Source organism: Lampetra planeri, chromosome 11 (assembly GCF_965212315.1).
Source record: "Lampetra planeri chromosome 11, kcLamPlan1.2.h2, whole genome shotgun sequence".
Taxonomy (NCBI): domain Eukaryota; kingdom Metazoa; phylum Chordata; class Hyperoartia; order Petromyzontiformes; family Petromyzontidae; genus Lampetra; species Lampetra planeri.
The window spans coordinates 4,165,494-4,182,741 of NC_136117.1; the positions used below are offsets into that span (position 1 = coordinate 4,165,494).

The 17,248-nt window shown below is 44.9% G+C and overlaps 1 protein-coding gene across 1 annotated transcript in view; it reads left to right on the forward strand.

Moving 5' to 3' along the window:
* The window catches only part of LOC144721221 (dynein axonemal heavy chain 3-like), an 814,808-nt gene that overhangs the window by 287,042 nt on the left and 510,518 nt on the right, over positions 1 to 17,248 (forward strand). Inside the window, exon 13 of the mRNA XM_078598660.1 lies at positions 304 to 507. Within this exon, the coding sequence (XP_078454786.1) occupies positions 304 to 507 (204 nt within the window). The remainder of the gene's footprint in view (positions 1 to 303; positions 508 to 17,248) is intronic.

Genomic DNA, 17,248 nt, shown 5'->3' on the forward strand with positions numbered 1-17,248 from the left:
TTCGTCGCCAGTTTTGTATTTTTAGTCTGTCCTTTCTGGCGAGTGTCCAGCAGTGATGCTGCTGCTGCATAGGTTTCGACGTCGTGCCGTACGGCTCCCCGATGCAATGCGCGGCTTGCACCACGTGATGTCCAACGTTCTCCTTCCTCGGGGAACCGAACTTGCTTCCAGACGGGCGTTACCGACGAAGCTCCCGGGGAACACGGAGCGAAACGTCAGACGTCGTGGCGAATGACGCGTGGGTCCAAAACCCTTCTCGAGCGCGATGCGGGTGAGGTGACCCCGCCGGTCTTGCCGTCGCAGGTGCTGAGGACAAGGAGGATGGACCACCTCTTTGGCAGCGTCGCGACGCTCATGTCCAACCTGCTGCGCTCCATCGTCACCGAGTCGCTCCGCGATCTCGTGGCCGTGTTCGAGGAGCTGTCGGCCGGCAACGACTACGGTGAGGAGTACCCGCGCGGCGATCTGGGCCTGCCCACCAAGCCGCTGCCCATCATTCTGTTCATGGTGAGGAACGCTCGCACGGTCACGGCCACTGCTGCCGTTGCTCAAGCTTATAGTAACGATTTGTCGCGCTCGTTTCCTGCAGAGTAAGGTGAGGTTAATACCGTGACTAAAAATAATAATGTTTTTTTAATGATAATTTAGTATATATGGTATTCGTTGCTGTATGTTGCTATGTAGCCTTACCACATTAAATCATTTGCAGATAATTGTATTTTTTTTGGTAAAATTTTAAGCGTAATGCTGCCACGCTTGGCCTACTCCTTTCAAATAACGTCACAGGATCTTTAATGTCCACCGTGAAGTCAACGGTCCAGGATTTTTTAAAATGTAATGCACCCCCTAGTGATAATTAGGGTGGCTTCTGAGCTTCAACTGCAAGCGCTCTACTGCTTGGCCACATCGTCACCATCAGGGCTGATGATCGAACTTTAAAAAATGGTGTTCGGCTCCGTGCAGACCATGAGTCGCATAAAACGGAACGGAAGGTATTTATTTTTATTTTTACATTGCAAAACACTCGATTAAACAAATAGACTTCATCTTGTAAATGTAGGAGCTTGAAAATGCCAAATCACGAAATTGTGCCCGCATGAAATCATGGTAAAAACATTTTTAACGTGTGACCTTTTTAAATTGAACATTAAAAAGCATTCTCCGCTCTATAAATGGAGATAAGTAAAATGATTTGCAGTGTTTGCGGAAAAAAGTTGCATTTGCACTTATTGAGGTGTTAAACATTTTAATTTGCAACCGAATATGTCGAGATGTGCTTTTACAATCACATGAGTTATATGACGTACATTTCAGTCATTTAACTCTAGACCTGTTAATGCCAGATGAATCTCGTTTTATATTGATGAAGGAAAAAAAAACGATAGAGTTTCAAAGCTTTTATTTTTTGCAGGAGGGCCCTACATTGAGATGTTTGGCCAATTTGATGATGAACAGTTTTGCAAGTAAAAGAAAGCAAGCGATTCCTTAGAGAAACCCCCCGCATACGAGGGCTTGGCATTCACCATTCCACAGATACACCATGTGCTCACGGAGCCTCTCTGTGTATTGTCACCTCCTGGCCACCTCTCAGCCGAGCATGATGGGGGGTGGGAGTTATTGGGGGGGGGGGGGTGGTAGTGGTGGGAGGGGGATTCACGAGACAGTGATCTCACAATGATCCACCAACCCCATCTCAAAAGCACCACGTTACTGGTGGGTGTGCACCGAGGCATGCAGGAAAAAGTCGGGCCACAAAAAGTCACACAATGTCCTCTGCCTGGCAAATGACGACGTTGCCCACAGGTTTTGTAAACATCCACTTTATAGTACTCTTGTGCCTCTTGCAAAACTGATGGACATTTTTTTTGTCTGATGATGATCTATAATATGTCATTAGAATTTGATGTTTCTAAACCAGTTAAAAATAACAATTAAGGTTCATTGTTTTATTAACACTGACACAGCTGTTAAGATTAATTAAAATAATATCACTGTGTAACAATTATTTCTTTATTTCTTTTTTCTGGGTAGTAAGTGTTATTTCCTAATTGCTTATGCCTCAAAAGTACAGAAAATGGCTGTTATTCACCACAAACTTTGCTTTTGTGAAAAGGATATTTAGAAATGTACCTATTTTACAGAACATTCCAGATAGATTAAGTGCTGAGTAAACTTGGAGTAACATTCTAGAACTTTCCAGTCATATAAATAGTAATATAAATACAGGGGCCTTAAGCCCACCAGTTCAGTTTAGTTCCAGCTGCCTAAGTGGATATATATCTGCATTTTTCTGAGATGGAATCAAGAGGCTGCAAGCATCCGGTAGATGCATTTTGCTATGTCTGTGGCCAAATCATCAAGACAAGAGCGAAAAAAGTACTCTGTAGAAGCATCTACTAAGATGTGTGAGGCCTACAAGGCATATTTCGGCATGCCTGTCGGGGATCAAGACAAACCCTGGGCACTTCATTTCACCTGCGAGCAATGCTAAAAAAATCTGGAAGGTAAGATGGACAATTGTTGCTCGGAATTTTATGTTATAAAATGTGATTTAAAAATGTAATTGTAAACGTTTTTTCACTATAAAATATTTTACAATTTTCAATGTTATTGAAAAAATATATCATATACCAGCGGTAAGTAACCGGGGGAAAAATATATTTCAAAATTTGTCTTAAAAACATAACATATACATACACAAATACTAAGCTATTGTGAAAGCCTGGCATGTCGTTTGTCTGTCCATTTGTCCATCAACAAAATTATAAGAGGCTTGCAGAGGTCCAAAAAGTAATAAAAAGCGGGGGGTAAATAGTTGATCTAAAAGATTTCTGAAAATGTTTACCCCCACGTAGGCAAATGTACCTACACACCCTACATACAACAGAGTGAGTAGTATCTCGTGACTCTATAGTAGCGTCTGATTCTACAGTAGAATCTGGCTCTACAGTAGTATCTACTGACTCTGTAGTAGTATCTACTGACTCTATAGTAGTATCTACCGGCTCTATAGTGGTAACTACTGATGATAGTAGTATCCACTGACTATAGTAGTAACTACTAACTCTTCAGTAGTATCTACTGACGTTATAGTAGTGTCTACTGACTGTAGTAGTATTTACTAACCGTAGTAGTATCTACTGACAGTAGTAGAATCTATTAACTAAAAATTAGTATCTACTGACTCAATAGTACTATCTCCTGAATGTAGCAGCATTTACTGACCATAGTGGTTTCTGCTGACTGTAGTCGTATCTTCTGACTCAATAGTAGTATCTGCCAAACTCTATAGTAGTATCAACCAAATCTATAGTAGAAATACTGACTCTACAGTAGTATCTAATGACTATAGTAGTATCTCCTGAATCTATAGTCGTCTCTATTGACTCTATAGTATTATCCACTGACGATAGTAGTGACTACTAACTCTATAGTAGTATCTGCTGACTCTATAGTAGTATCTGCAGACTCTATTGCAGTATCTACTGTCTCTATAGTAGTATCTACTGACTTTGCAGCAGTATATACTGACTATAGTGGTATCGACAGACTGTAGTATTATATACCGACTCTATAGTAGTAACTACCTACTATCGTAGTAACTACTGACTCTACAGTAGTATCTACTGCATCTATAGTAGTATCTACTGAATCTATAGTCGTATCTATTAACTCTATAGCAGTATCCACTGACTATAGTAGTAACTACTAACTCTATAGCAGTGTCTACTGACTATAGTAGTATCTGCAGATTCTATAGCAGTGTCTTCTGGCTCTACAGTAGCATCTACCGACTCTGCAGTAGTATCTCCCGACTCTACCATAGTATCTATCTACTCTATAGTCGTATATAGCGACTCCATAATAGTTTCTATCGACTCTATAGCAGATAACTACTAACTTAACAGAGTACCGTGGTGAGGCCTAGCCCCGTGCAGAGCCCCCGGCCTCGCCTAGATTGCCCAGGCGGCCGAGGTGGCACCTTGGCAGGCTGGGGCTGGGCTGCTACACCCCCCACCATCCCACCGCCCGCTCTACATTAGTACCTAGGACTATAGTAGTAGCATCTACCGACTCTATAGTAGTTCCTGCACACATTGGTGTGGGGGGGGGAGAAGAGGACATCACACTTTGAAGAATTTACCTCAGCGTTACGTATTTTTTCTGCATTTTTAATGCGAATGAGAATTCCCCCCTCCCCCCACTGATCGCGTGTGTGCATTGCAACCACAGGTCAATGTTTCGCGCATGCGCAAATGCGTGCTTTGGCGGGCTCTTAGCGTAGTAATATAATAATTATTAGGACTAAATTGTTAATTTAACTACTTTAAAGTTGACGGATGTGAAATACGAATAGCGCTGGCTCACCACAGGGCTTATCGCGTGGTATCAGGATACTTTTTTTTAAACGTAAACCCCACAATTTGTGAGTTAAATCCGTCGCAAGTTGCGTACACAGAAGGACAGAGAGACAGACAGACAGACAGACAAAAAATTACTTTCATAGGTAAGATGAAACATTAGTCATGGGTGAAATAAATGCATTTTTGTAGGATGGTACAGAGGGGAAAAGAGAGCCGTGAAGTTTGCTATCCAAAGAATTTGGCGGGAACCCACTGACCATACAAGCAACTGCTACTTCTGTATGGTGGACCCTTCCAAACGTCGGACTGGCAAGAATGCACCTGCTATCACGTATCCGGACCTTCCTTCATCCATCGCCCCGGTGCCACACTGCCATAAGCTCCCCGTACCCACTCCCCCGGAGAGAGAGCAGCCGTCTTTAAAAGATTGCAGCAAGTCAGAGAGCGAGGAAGACGTTGTAGATCCAGAAGATAATTTCAGAGGTGGAGCTGAGGAGGGAAACCCATACTACCCCAACTAAAAACACCTCAACGACTTGATCAGAGATCTTGGTCTCATCAAGTCCAATTCCGATCTTTTGACGTCAAGGCTCAAGCAGTGGAATTTGTTGGATGAAGGTGTGCAAGTCGCAGATCAGAGGAAGCGTCACCAACCTTTTTGCAGTTTCTTCACCCATCAAGATCGGCTCTGCTTCTGACACAATGTGACCAGTCTGTTCGAGGCAATCTCTTTTAATCAGAATGAGTGGCGCCTCTTCATTGACAACTCATCCAGGAGCCTCAAAGCCGAGCTGCTCCATAATGGTAACAAGTACCCGTCTCTTCCCGTGGCTCGCTCGGTGTACCTCAAAGATGATTACAACAGCATCAAGACCTTGCTGGATGCCTTGAAGTATGATGAGTACAGCTGGAAGGTCATCGGAGACTTCAAAATGGTGGCATTCCTGATGGGTTTCCAAGGCGGTTTTAGCAAGTTTCACTGCTATCTTTACCTTTGGGACAGCAGGGACACCAAGGCACACTACCACATGCGAGACTGGCCACAGCGGACCGAGTTCTCTGTGGGGAGGAACAACGTCAAGTGGGAGCCACTGGTGGACCCCCGGAAGGTGCTGATGCCACCACTGCACATCAAATTGGGCCTTATGAAACAATTTGTCAGAGCTATAGATAAAGAGTCGGCAGCCTTCAAGTACCTTCAAGACTTTTTCCCTAAGCTGTCTGAAGCAAAGGTCAAAGCCGGTGTCTTCGTCGGACCACAGATAAAGAAGATCCTGGAGTGCAATGAATTACCCAAGGAGCTCACTATTAAGGAGGATGCGGCTTGGAACAGCTTTGTCGCAGTGGTTCGTGGCTTCCTGGGCAATCACAAGGTCGAAAACTATGTGGAGCTGGTTGAGACTCTGGTGAACAACTACGGCACAATGGGCTGTAGGATGTCCCTCAAAGTCCATATCCTTGATGCTCATCTTGATAAATTCAAGGAGAACATGGGAGCATACTCGGAGTAACAAGGTGAGCGCTTCCACCAGGATATACTGGACTTTGAACGCCGCTACCAAGGACAAAATAACGAGAACTTGATGTGAGATTACGTTTGGGGGCTGATTCGTGAAAGTGATTTACAGTATAATTGTAAATCTCGAAAAACTACTCACTTCTAAATCTTTTGTAGTAATTTTTGTATTACTTTAGTATACATACATGCTAATTTTTATTCATATGTTGTTTTTTCTGACTTTACGTAAACAAAAAGATACAAATTAGCCTGTTTTCTCATTGAAAATAGGTACATTTCTAAATATCACTGTGCTGGTCACAAAAGCAAAGTTTGTGGGGAATAATACCCATTGTCTATACTTTTTAGGCATAAGCAATTACGAAATAACACTTACTACCCAGGAACAAAAATTGTGTTACATAGTGTATTTCAAACCAGCTCTCACGCATTTTTTCATACAAATATATGGGAGCTACAAAATACAAATTTAATTAAATTGATAAGGCTTATTATACATTTTCAATTAAATTATAATTGTTGACCTGAAGAGAGAGAAGTTGTTGGGTGGCAATGGGTAGTGTGAAACTCTACTGGTGGCGCTGAGCCAATGTTGGAAATTCCACATTCCTATGAATCTGGATCAGTTACGTCTCGGGACAGCAGCTGTGACTGCATATTGTCAATCGCGTTGACAGTTCCTTCCTGGAACAAACACTCGGACTTCGCCATGAAAAAGGCAAAGTGCGGTAAGAGGCATTCAAATCACAGTGAGTTCTCCTAGCACACGTGTTGTTTTCATGACGCGAATCGGATTCAACGCGATGGATGTGTCAGGAAACGCATTTTTTTATAACGCGGACGCGAATTGGATATAACTCGATTGAGTGAACGGTGCTACGTCGCACGAGTAGGAATTAGCGGCCATACGGCTGCCTCGGCGTACAACGCGGGATGCTGCTGGATGCTTCTAGATGTTACCCACGCGCCACAGTCTTTGTTCAGCCTGCGAACGCATCTCTCGTGTTATCCGCGGCCGTGCTTTGCCCTATGTCACATTATTTATTATAACGCGATTTTTCCATAACGCGGTGTTCTTCAGGGAATTGCGTGATAGGAGAACAGGACTGTACAGTCCAAAAAAAGGAGTTGACTGGGCTGTGGTGCTGAGCGAGAGTCCCAAGCAAGGTGCTCCTCTCGGCCCGTGCCCCGAGTGTGACGGTCGTGCGCCGAGCTGTGCGGCGTAATTTTACCGCGGTTAAAATGCAGTCTCCCGCCACTCAACTCCATCGCTAGAGCAGCCTCGTGCGTCCGGGGAGTTTGAGAGTGTCAGTCGCGTGACCGTTCCCCCATTTGCCCACAATGGGACGTTGTCGTCAAGTCAGTCGGTCTGTCGAGGCCAATACTGGGAGGCAATGGATGAGCCAGAACTGGCGCTGTCATTCTTTTTTTCTTTCTGGCTCCGAGTCCGGGTGTCTGGTCAGAGGCAGGTGAAGAAATGCTTTGTTAACAGTGGCACACAGCCATGCATCTCTTTGGAAGAAAAGTTTCGTGATAAACAATAGAATGGATTTTCTCGTGTTGTTTGATAATGAAATTGAAATTTACTCTCTGCCATCTTCGCCGTCAAAAGTTGTTCCTTTCAACTTTTTGTTATCTTATTAAAATCTGGCCCGGATGTACGTTTGGCCAGACTGCACGACTCGCGGTTGTCAGTCGAAATCCTGGATAGGGTTTATTGTTATCTTTGGGAGTTGGTGAATTCAGTACGGCTTTGTGTGGGACGTCAACGGTGATCATCCTATGGAGAAAACAAACAATTCACAAATGGCGCTGGGGCTGCAGAATAGGGATGAACACGTCTGATGTGCTTATATGAGCGTGGAGACGCTCTTACTTGACTTCCATAGTAATGTTTGTTTTGGGGTAAGATCGCATGAATATAAAATTGTCGTTAAACCCGCCACCACCCGACACAGCCAATCTGTGAGGTTTGTCACGTAAACAAAATGTGTCATTTAGTTACTACTTCAGCGCACCGGTGTGTTGGCGAGTAAACCGACGACATTTACAATTCGAGTACCGTGACGTTCTGCTGGTGATTACAACAACCAGCTTCATCAGGCAATTAGCCAGAATTCTGAAGAAGTTTCGGTCTTCGCACCTGATAGGCTCGCAGCGATGACTTCACCTTTACTCTATTTAAGACCGAAAGAGGTCTCACCGAAAAACACCTTTATTATTGATAATATTATTTCAGTAAAGTCACGTAGGTAGAAAAAATATTAATGGACTTGTTTCAGCAGCCTGTTTCTCTCTCCCACCTGAAGACGATCGCTTGTGTGGCGATGGAAACGTCGTGATCTATTATTATTTTTCTACCTACGTGACTTTACCGAAAGAACCAAAGAGTATGGATTCCTGCAGCCACGAAAGCTTCACATCAAGATGGATAATATTGTTCATAAAAGTCTACGTGTTAATCTCACTTGACTCACCTATTATAAAACAATGTGATCCATTTATATGTACCCCACTCATGTCTAATGACCCTCTTCTTAACAGTGAAAGCGAGAGTGCCATATATCAGAGGAGAGTGGTTAGATATTTAACGAGTGCATTGAGATTGGTCCGAGACATGTTGAAATGTTGTTTCTCGGCAACTTTACACACGTTCTTTAGTATCTATGAATGTATCACCTTCTTCAATGCACGTCGCAACAGGGCCCTCCCTCCGTTCCTATTGTCAACAACAAAGCAGAGCATGCGAGAGACAATTCGTGAATAGCACAGGAACGGGGCTATCGAATGTGATCCATTGACCCAATGTAAGCGCAATGAAAGTGGCTGTAGAGTGCAGTACAGCAAGTAGATCTCAAACCTCCCCCCTGTAGATGTCGTTGTGATTTCTTCGTACGTAGCAAGGTTTCTCTGCACGTTTTGTCAACGGGAATGGCCAGATCTCCCAAGCAGGCCCCTAATTCTATAAGAGCCTTGCAGACTGAGGGAGGCTTAATCATGATTTGAAGTTATATACGAAGGCATCCTTCCTCAGCAGAGCTTCACGCCAACTTTCGGATTGACCCTCGAAGAGACGCCACCGGGGTATATCCGTGGGCATGTCAACAGGACTCACGACCAAATTACGACGCTGCTTTGAAATCACCCTAAATGGTCCCCACTTCATTGGATCTCAGAAGATGTAGCAGGCACGAGTCTGGTTAGTTATATGGGATGACCGCGAGGGCTCGGCTGTTGTTGTGGGCATGGGAACGTGAGGTGACTGAGAGATAGCAGCCGCGAGCGACGTCCCCTCGTATGCGCGAGCGTTCTCCTGGTCACCATCATGTTCCTCCCATATGAAGCAAAAAACACTCATTAGTGGAACTGGGAAAACCTCCCATTGCAAGACCTTCATAAAGTAGAGTCCCGAGACTCAGCGGGGCTTTGATGCGTAAGTAATTGGCATTGTTACCATTATCGCAACCGCAAGGCCTGTGCATTTTAATTTCCACCATTGGCTCAGAGCTGCCCACAGAGATGAGTGCCACCCCACAGCTCATTTGAGCAGGGGGACACTGTGAGTTGCATTTCCCTTGCAGATGAGTGGTTCGCTTTGCATGTATTTATTGGTGTCTGGTAAAACTCCAGCATTAGGATGAAAACAAACGCATATGCAAAGCCAAATGTCGAGTGTGTGCGGGTTTTTTCTGTGTTCTGTCACCAGTGCCTGCACTGTAAACCCAACAGAAGTCCGACAATACATTCTAGAAATGAGGTCAGTTCAAACGTAAGTCAACTAAAAACACTGTCTCTTAGTGTTACGAGACTCAGTTCTCTCATGTGAGCATTATCCCTCTAAGCTACAAACCAAAGCTTTATTATATTATTGTCAATTCAGGGTAATGCAAAGGAGTTAGGTCGAGGTGACTCCACGCACAGAAGAGCATCGTAGTGTTCATCGCCAATGGTGATTTATTTGCAAGTGGAGGAAATTACACAGCCTTATGGTCAAGGCAGGTTTCTCCATTGGACACCTAATGTTAACTTTGCACAAAGTGGCAATCATTTTGTCGACCCCCCCGAATGGAATTTGGATTGAGTTTGCCCCAAACAGTCCTGGCCGATGCTGTGGCCAAGCACTTGATTCAAGATTCCGTCTTGAGGTTTGCCTCTGGCTCAGAGCTCAGGCTACTGGGCTGGTGCTGCTGAGATTCTGGGTTCAAAGCCAGGCTGCAGCTTGTGGTTAAAGCCAGAGTCTCAAGCGTAGTAAGCTGATGGTCCCAGGCCGGTCACCGATGAACGCACATATACGCAATCATGATAACGTTAATTCTGTATTTAATTTGGCCAAATTTCAGCTCTTGAGAATTATTCAACAAATACGTTCCTCTTTTTAGCAGGGCGGGTTGAAAAAAAATGCTGCCCCTTTATGTGCAGCTCAGAGTTTTATTACAGGGATCTCAGGAGTAGCTTTGTGATATCCACTCTTCTCACATGCAATGTTATAATACCCTGCGAGCTTCCGAATGGTTTCTTCATCTCGTCACACGACACCGATAACACAATCGTGGTAAAATTGGTGAAGAAAACAAATAAAAAAAATATGGATTCATAAACATGGCAATCTAAAATAGGAACATTTCTCCAGCACTGCAGTCGATCCAATATAATTCCTCTGTAGCTCCACGTGCCCTCCCATGCCGACGCTGGCTTCCTTCACGGTGTGAGCTTGACTGAGCACTCGCTCTCTCGTGCACGCTCACCAGCTGAGCCACTAACACGTGTTAGCCGAGATGCTGACACATGTGCCAGCCTGCATGCTCCCTCATCGGACCTCATTCAAGGGCTCCTACAAATCCCACAATCCCACAGGAGCGGGTCTTAGTGACAAGGTGTGGGCGGGACGCTTGAGACACTGGTTGAGGAAAATAATTAATTAGTAGAATTGCCATGGTTGTTGTTGCTTGGGATTTTATGTTTTTCAAGTCTCATTGGATATGTTGGTGTTCATTACGCATCCAGTGTTACTTGAGAAAACCGGGTACACAGCTCGGATATTAAAACAGCAGGGCTCATTATCATAAGATTCTCATCAATGTCCCTTCTGGGTTCACGAAATGAGCACTTCCGGATGAGGCTGCATCGCTTGCTGCTGAGAAGTCAGTGGTTGTCACATAGGGAGACTGCCTGCTGCCATGGGAATGTGGAATTTCCACCACTTGTTCAAGATCACCATTTGAGGTGAGAGGCACCGCATGATTGCGTGAGCATGGAGACACATTTAATTGATATCGCATATCGATTAGTATCAATGTGCATGTCGTCGTAAAACCATATACCCCATTGGTCTTCATACAATATCTGGCCAGTTCCATTAGTAAGCACCTTTTAAAGCTGGCACAGAACATGATGAACCACCCATGGCTTTTGCACGATGATGTTAACACACCTCACAAAGATCTCATTGTGTTTTTTTTTTATTGACCCTAGTGGATACTCAGCCAAAAGCTCAGATGCCATTTGCCACCAGTGTTGTCCACGACCTGAAACCGAACCCAGGTAACCGTGAATCTGGGCCAGTATGTGAACTTCTGCACCAATGATTATTCTCACTCGTGCCACAGATTCGGTGGCTTTAGAAACGTCTGCGAAAGGCCTATCGACTTTCAAAAGCCCTCAGCCGCTCAGCCGCTCGTCTCCTTCGAATGCGCCGGCTGTCTCAACGCCGCTCCCCTCCTCTCTGCGTGAAATCCCCAATGCCATCCGGCCTGCTTTCTGGCGCGCAACCGAAGCAGGCTCTGTGTAATGGGCCATCTTCCAGCCGTTGCCCTTCTTAATGTGACATTACCCTTCCTGGCTTCACGGCGTCCCAATGCGGCGTGGAAAGTAGGCGTGAGAGAGCTGCACAGTGACCTTGTAATTTTATAGTCTGTGTCCGTAATAGAGGTCTCCTTTTAGATCTCTCTCACGGCGTGGGGGGGGGGGGTGCACCTCAAGTCCATGGCTGTCGAGGCGGAGGTCGGGGTTTGAGGATCACATATATTTAACCCTGGAGGGTTGTCAAAAGTTGGCAGTACAGAAAGTTGGTTCATATTCCACTTCTGTACGTACGTATGTTGAACTTATTTTTCATCATGTGTAGCCAACCGTGCTAATCGGAGGTGCGAGACGTTGGAGCGTTATCCCCCCTCGTATCAATATTTAATTACGTACAGCCGTTTCTAAGTTAATTGCTGGATGAAGGGATCTCCATTCCTTGTCGGTTATTTTTTTAGGGTGTTTATTTTACTTGGCTCTGCTGGTCAGTGTGGGTTGGTAGTTTGGAGAGTGCCCATAACCGGTTCAAATAGCACTCTCCGCTCGTGTTAGTCGTGGATGGCAATCTAGCTTAGTTCACCAAGTTCATAGTGCAGTGCGCTGACCACTACGCCACTGTTCCATCGCGTCATATGACAAAAGCTCAACGTATTTGGCCATAACATTGCCCTACAACGGAAGTAAAGGGTAACTGGTGACATGTTGTGCAATGGCCCTTTTATATAGCGGAGCGATGGAGAGGCCAGAGAGGTACTGCGAATAACGGCCGGGAGACGGCGTGGGTTTCCTGTGGAGTTTCTCTGCATTTGCACACACCCCAAACAGGTGTTCACGACCTCGCCTGATATGCAGGAGGCGTGGGTTCAATCCCGACCCTGATACCTGCTGTATATTTGGAGTTTGCATGTCTCTCTCTCCCCGTGGTCGCGTGGATTTTTCTCTCGGTCCTCCGGTTTTTCCATCCACATTTATAAACGTGTGTTTAGAGTATTTGGCTGCTATAAATATCCACGTGATAAGCCACTTCGTTCAGCTATCATTTGTGGCCAAGTCACTTCTGAAAAAGAGCTGTATAGCTCAGTGGACTTTACCTTCTGAAGACAAAGTCTCAAGCCTCAAGTGAGGCTTTCCTGGTTAAATAAATGTAATTGATATATTTTTTAAACTAAATCTTTGTTGATGACAATACTGATGATTTTCGTGATGAAATCGGCATCATTGAGAATACTTGAGTTTAATTGGAAGGTTGATGTAATTTGTTGGAGGCCACCGACACATTTAACATCATCCACATCCGAAAACTCTGAAACTACACCCCACTGCCCACCACAGAGACTTTCTTGCGGAAATTAACTTCTGCCAGGAAATTTCCACGTCACTAAATTGAAACAAAAAATGCAACGGCTGATGACCCAACATAATGAGAAATAGTGAACATTTGGCCTCGATATGCAAATGAGCACTGGTTGGTGCTCACGTGTGATTCAGGCAGTGGTAGAAATTCCTCATTGCTGTGGCCGAGGAAGGTGATCAACGGGAAAACCACGCTAGGCTGCCCACTAAGTGACACTCGTTTTGTTGACTCTTGACCGGGATTTGAACTCATGTACTTCTTCTGGCTGAGCCAAGCACTGCTGTTACTGTGCCACCCGGCTGGACTTACATAACTGCATCCACACTTATCTCCCTTTTTAAACATATAATCCATCTCGTTTTACTGTCATCAAGTTAAGCTGATATATAGGATTTGGCTTGAGCTGGAAGGTGTGGGGTGTTATGCAACTCACCTCTGAGAACCAGTCACCCAGGCTGACAGGAAACCAGAATATTAAAAAAATTTCAAAACTAAACAATTTTTTTATTTTACCAGGTGAGGCCCACTGAGCCATATAGCTCTCTTTCAGAAGTGACCTGGCCACAAATAATAGCTCAACCAAGTGGCGTATCACCTAGAAATGTAAACAGCCAAATACTTTAAATGTGTGATTCTAAATGTGGAGGGGGAAACCGGAGGACCCGGAGAAAAATCCACGCTACCACGGGGAGAGCGACATACAGACTCCAAATATACAGGCGTCAGGGTCGGGATCGGACCCACAACCTCCTGTATACCAGGTGAGATAAAATGTTAAAGGGCCTCCATTGCAACAACACTGATTATACTTGGGTGTATCATCATCATCATCAATATCAACTATAGATGAAGGCATTGCCATCTCTCACATTCGCTGCAATGCAACAGTCCATCGCGCTCTACCGCACACGAGAGCTGGCCTCCTGGCTGCATCTGTGCACTGGGCATCCTCTCGTTGCGTTTTCCCCCTTGCGGCTGCCACTCGGTCATCTCTGCGTGCGATGAGTCCTTGCCAAGGCCCGCTTACTGTGTTCAAGAGTTGATATTAATTCGGTTGCAGCAATGAAGGTAAATAGATACATTCGCTTTTTTTTTTAAGCGTTTCGCTTGTAAAAGCGTTTAGCTTTGGATGCGGTTTACTGATGACAATCATTGCAGCAAACCAACGAACAAAGGTGCTGACATACACCACTGCTGATAGAAGGACCCTCCGCTGGAGCTAACGCTCGAGGGTATTTGGTCTACTCTTCCATGTTGAACAGATGCGTTGAAAGGCATAGGTATGCCCACACATTACCACAGCACTATTACTTATTACTGCTGGATGGACAGGAAGCAGAGGGATTTGAGAAACCTGCACCATTGTTGAAACTGCCCCTCCTTAAGACGAAATCGAAAGCGATATATTTGGAATGCATGTTCAGTGCACTGACCCTTGTACTACGGCAGCTCCCAGTACCCATTGTGCTCTAGGAAATGATTCAAGAACTTAACAAAGAAGGCTGCAAAGTTGGGCTCAACACAGATATGGACATGGGCCTGTCAGGGCCTGCACAGATGACATTGACTGCACTTGTGGTTTTCCACTGTATCTCTCCATATATATTTTATTATTTTTCAAATAAGTCCTGAATTGTGATTTTTTGGGGGGAATTAATTTCGAAAGAAGCGGTTTTTCCATTGCGTTTCGTGTGGGCGGGGAGAAAAAAAAAGTGTTTCTATACATTTGTTGTAATCTTTCCTGGCCACCTCACAGATCGCACAGATCGGTGGCACAATCCAATAATTTTTCCAGGCAGCGCCGTAAATACTGGCAAATGCGGTACCATCCCCCTGACTTAATGATCGGTTTCTTTTCTTTGTAGATCCTACATGCAAATGTTAAGACTCATGTATTATCGGTCCGACATTTATCCGATGATCTTTACGAACATTTGATGTTTGTGTCAAATTGGCTCTTCCCATGTGTAATTATCTCTGGGTCTCTGCATATGGTTCATTGGCTATGCTGTGGTATGATTCATTGGAAGTCACAGAATCCAGGGGGCATTTACCAAAAAGATACGGACCGTCATTCTGTCAACCACGGGGGTCATTGGGATATTTTCTGGCAAAACATCCACAGAGAGCAAAGGAGAATTTTATCTGAAGCACTTTTTCACTGCCTCGCCTTTCCTTCTTCTGTCCCCCCCCCCCCAGTCTCATGGTCACGCAAGAGTTTGGTTAGCAATGTCAGAAACATAAAATGTGAAGCCACAGCATCCATAAACTGTGCGGTAAAAAAGCCTCTAAGCAATTTCCTCTTGTTTTGTTGAACTTTACGCTTTAAAAACCTACACTTTCTTTTTTATGCGCCCGCCCGTACGCAGCGCAATAAAATGGTGAATGCCTTACGTGGGCATGTGTGACTAACACACAGCTTGACGGAGTCATAAATTGTGCCTCAGAACCATTCTGCAGGTCTCCACAGGCTTCTGTGTCTCAGCAGGCCTCAGCAGGCCTTAATTCCTCAGAGGGCCTCTACATATACAGAGGCCTCCTTAATTAGGTCACTGCCTCAACAGATCTCAACAGGCCTCTTGTTATCGTTTCCATGTGGGCCAATTTAGTAACTGGTTCCCTTTTGTAATGCAAAGTGCTTAAGTGCATCCTCTTCCTACCTCACTTATGACAACCAGAGTAGGCCTGCCTTCACTTTGACATTTCCTTACCTCCATAGGGAAGTCGTGTCTCACCCACCGGAGTATATGTGTTCCACGTGCCCAAGCAGTGTCGTGCACATTCTAACAGTCTAATGTTTTTGCACCACGGATCTTTGCATTTTTGGGTCAATGATCTGACCCCATTAGTCATCTGCTCACCCGCCAGGAATAAGCAGACCAACCCGCAGAAGTAAACAGGCAGAGACGAGCAGGTTTAGATAAATCAATAATAAGCAAATGGAAACAAGTTGGATTTTTTGCGTGAAGTCAAACAAGCCCTGGCTCTACAGAGAGAGAGAGAGGGTGGGAGGGGTAGGAGCGGTTTCCAACAATTTCCCACATGAGTACTTCCCTTACGCAGAACACTCGAAGCAATTTGCAAAACACCTCTCCCAAGCCACTGGATGAGGTCCAAAGGTGTCGTGACTGGCTCACATGGGAATTCAAAGCAGCCAAACTAGCGATTACCCATTGCGGTTTGCGCAGATATAACTTTCCAAATTTCTCGCGTGAAAATGAGACGTTAAACTATTGGAACGTGTCGCAACTTTTCCATCTTTCAAAAGTCAAAGTTTCTTGCTGCTCAAATGAGCAGTGGGGGCAATGCTCATCTCTCTTGGCAGCCCTGCACTGGTACATTCTCATTACACGAGAGGGGGGTGGGTGGAGTGTGGGTGGGGGCAGTGCCGGATTATCCTAGTAGCAAAAGTTGCTGCACATGCTACGGGCCCCGCACTTTCAAGGGCCCCGCGCTAAATGCTTTCAAGCAATCAATTCCGGTTCAGTGATTCTATTATTATAGTACTATACCGCCTTCAACTTTTATGAACGACTGGGTGTTTAAGGTTAGCGATTTGTCGTATTAACTGGCTGTATAGCAAATGAAAAAATACAATTACTATATTATGCAAGTTAAACATTTACGTGTTTTAATATTTATGTTTTTTATCATTTGGGACCCCGTTATAACATATGCTACAGGCCCCGCACTAGCTTAATCCAGCACTGGATGGGGGTGGGGGGTCGAGGTGGGGGGCAGGCTGCATACCACCGTGGCGAGATGTTAACTACCTCGCCTGGTATACAGGAGGTTGTGGGCTCGATTCCGACCGTGATTGCTGTTGTACCTTTGGAGTTAGCATGTTATCTCCCCGGGGCCTCCGCGTTTTCCCTCCACATTTAGAAACATGTGTTTAGAGTACTTGGTTGCTATAACAGTCCACGTGATAAGCCACTTCGTTGAGCATTCATTTGTGGCCAGGTCGCTTCTGAAAAACAGCTACATAGCTCGGTGGGCCTTTACCTGGTATAATACAAAAAATTGTTTTAATTTAGTTTAATACGACCACCGTCCACATCCCACAAGGTGGTACTTATCTTGTCGACTTTAGAAGAACGATTGGCCGAGTGTTCGTTCCCAGCCAGGATCTGAAGTTGGCAGCCTTTCTGTTTGTGAGTTGAGCGCACAGCCACAAGTGCCACTCAGCCACACTTTACATGTTTAGTGGCT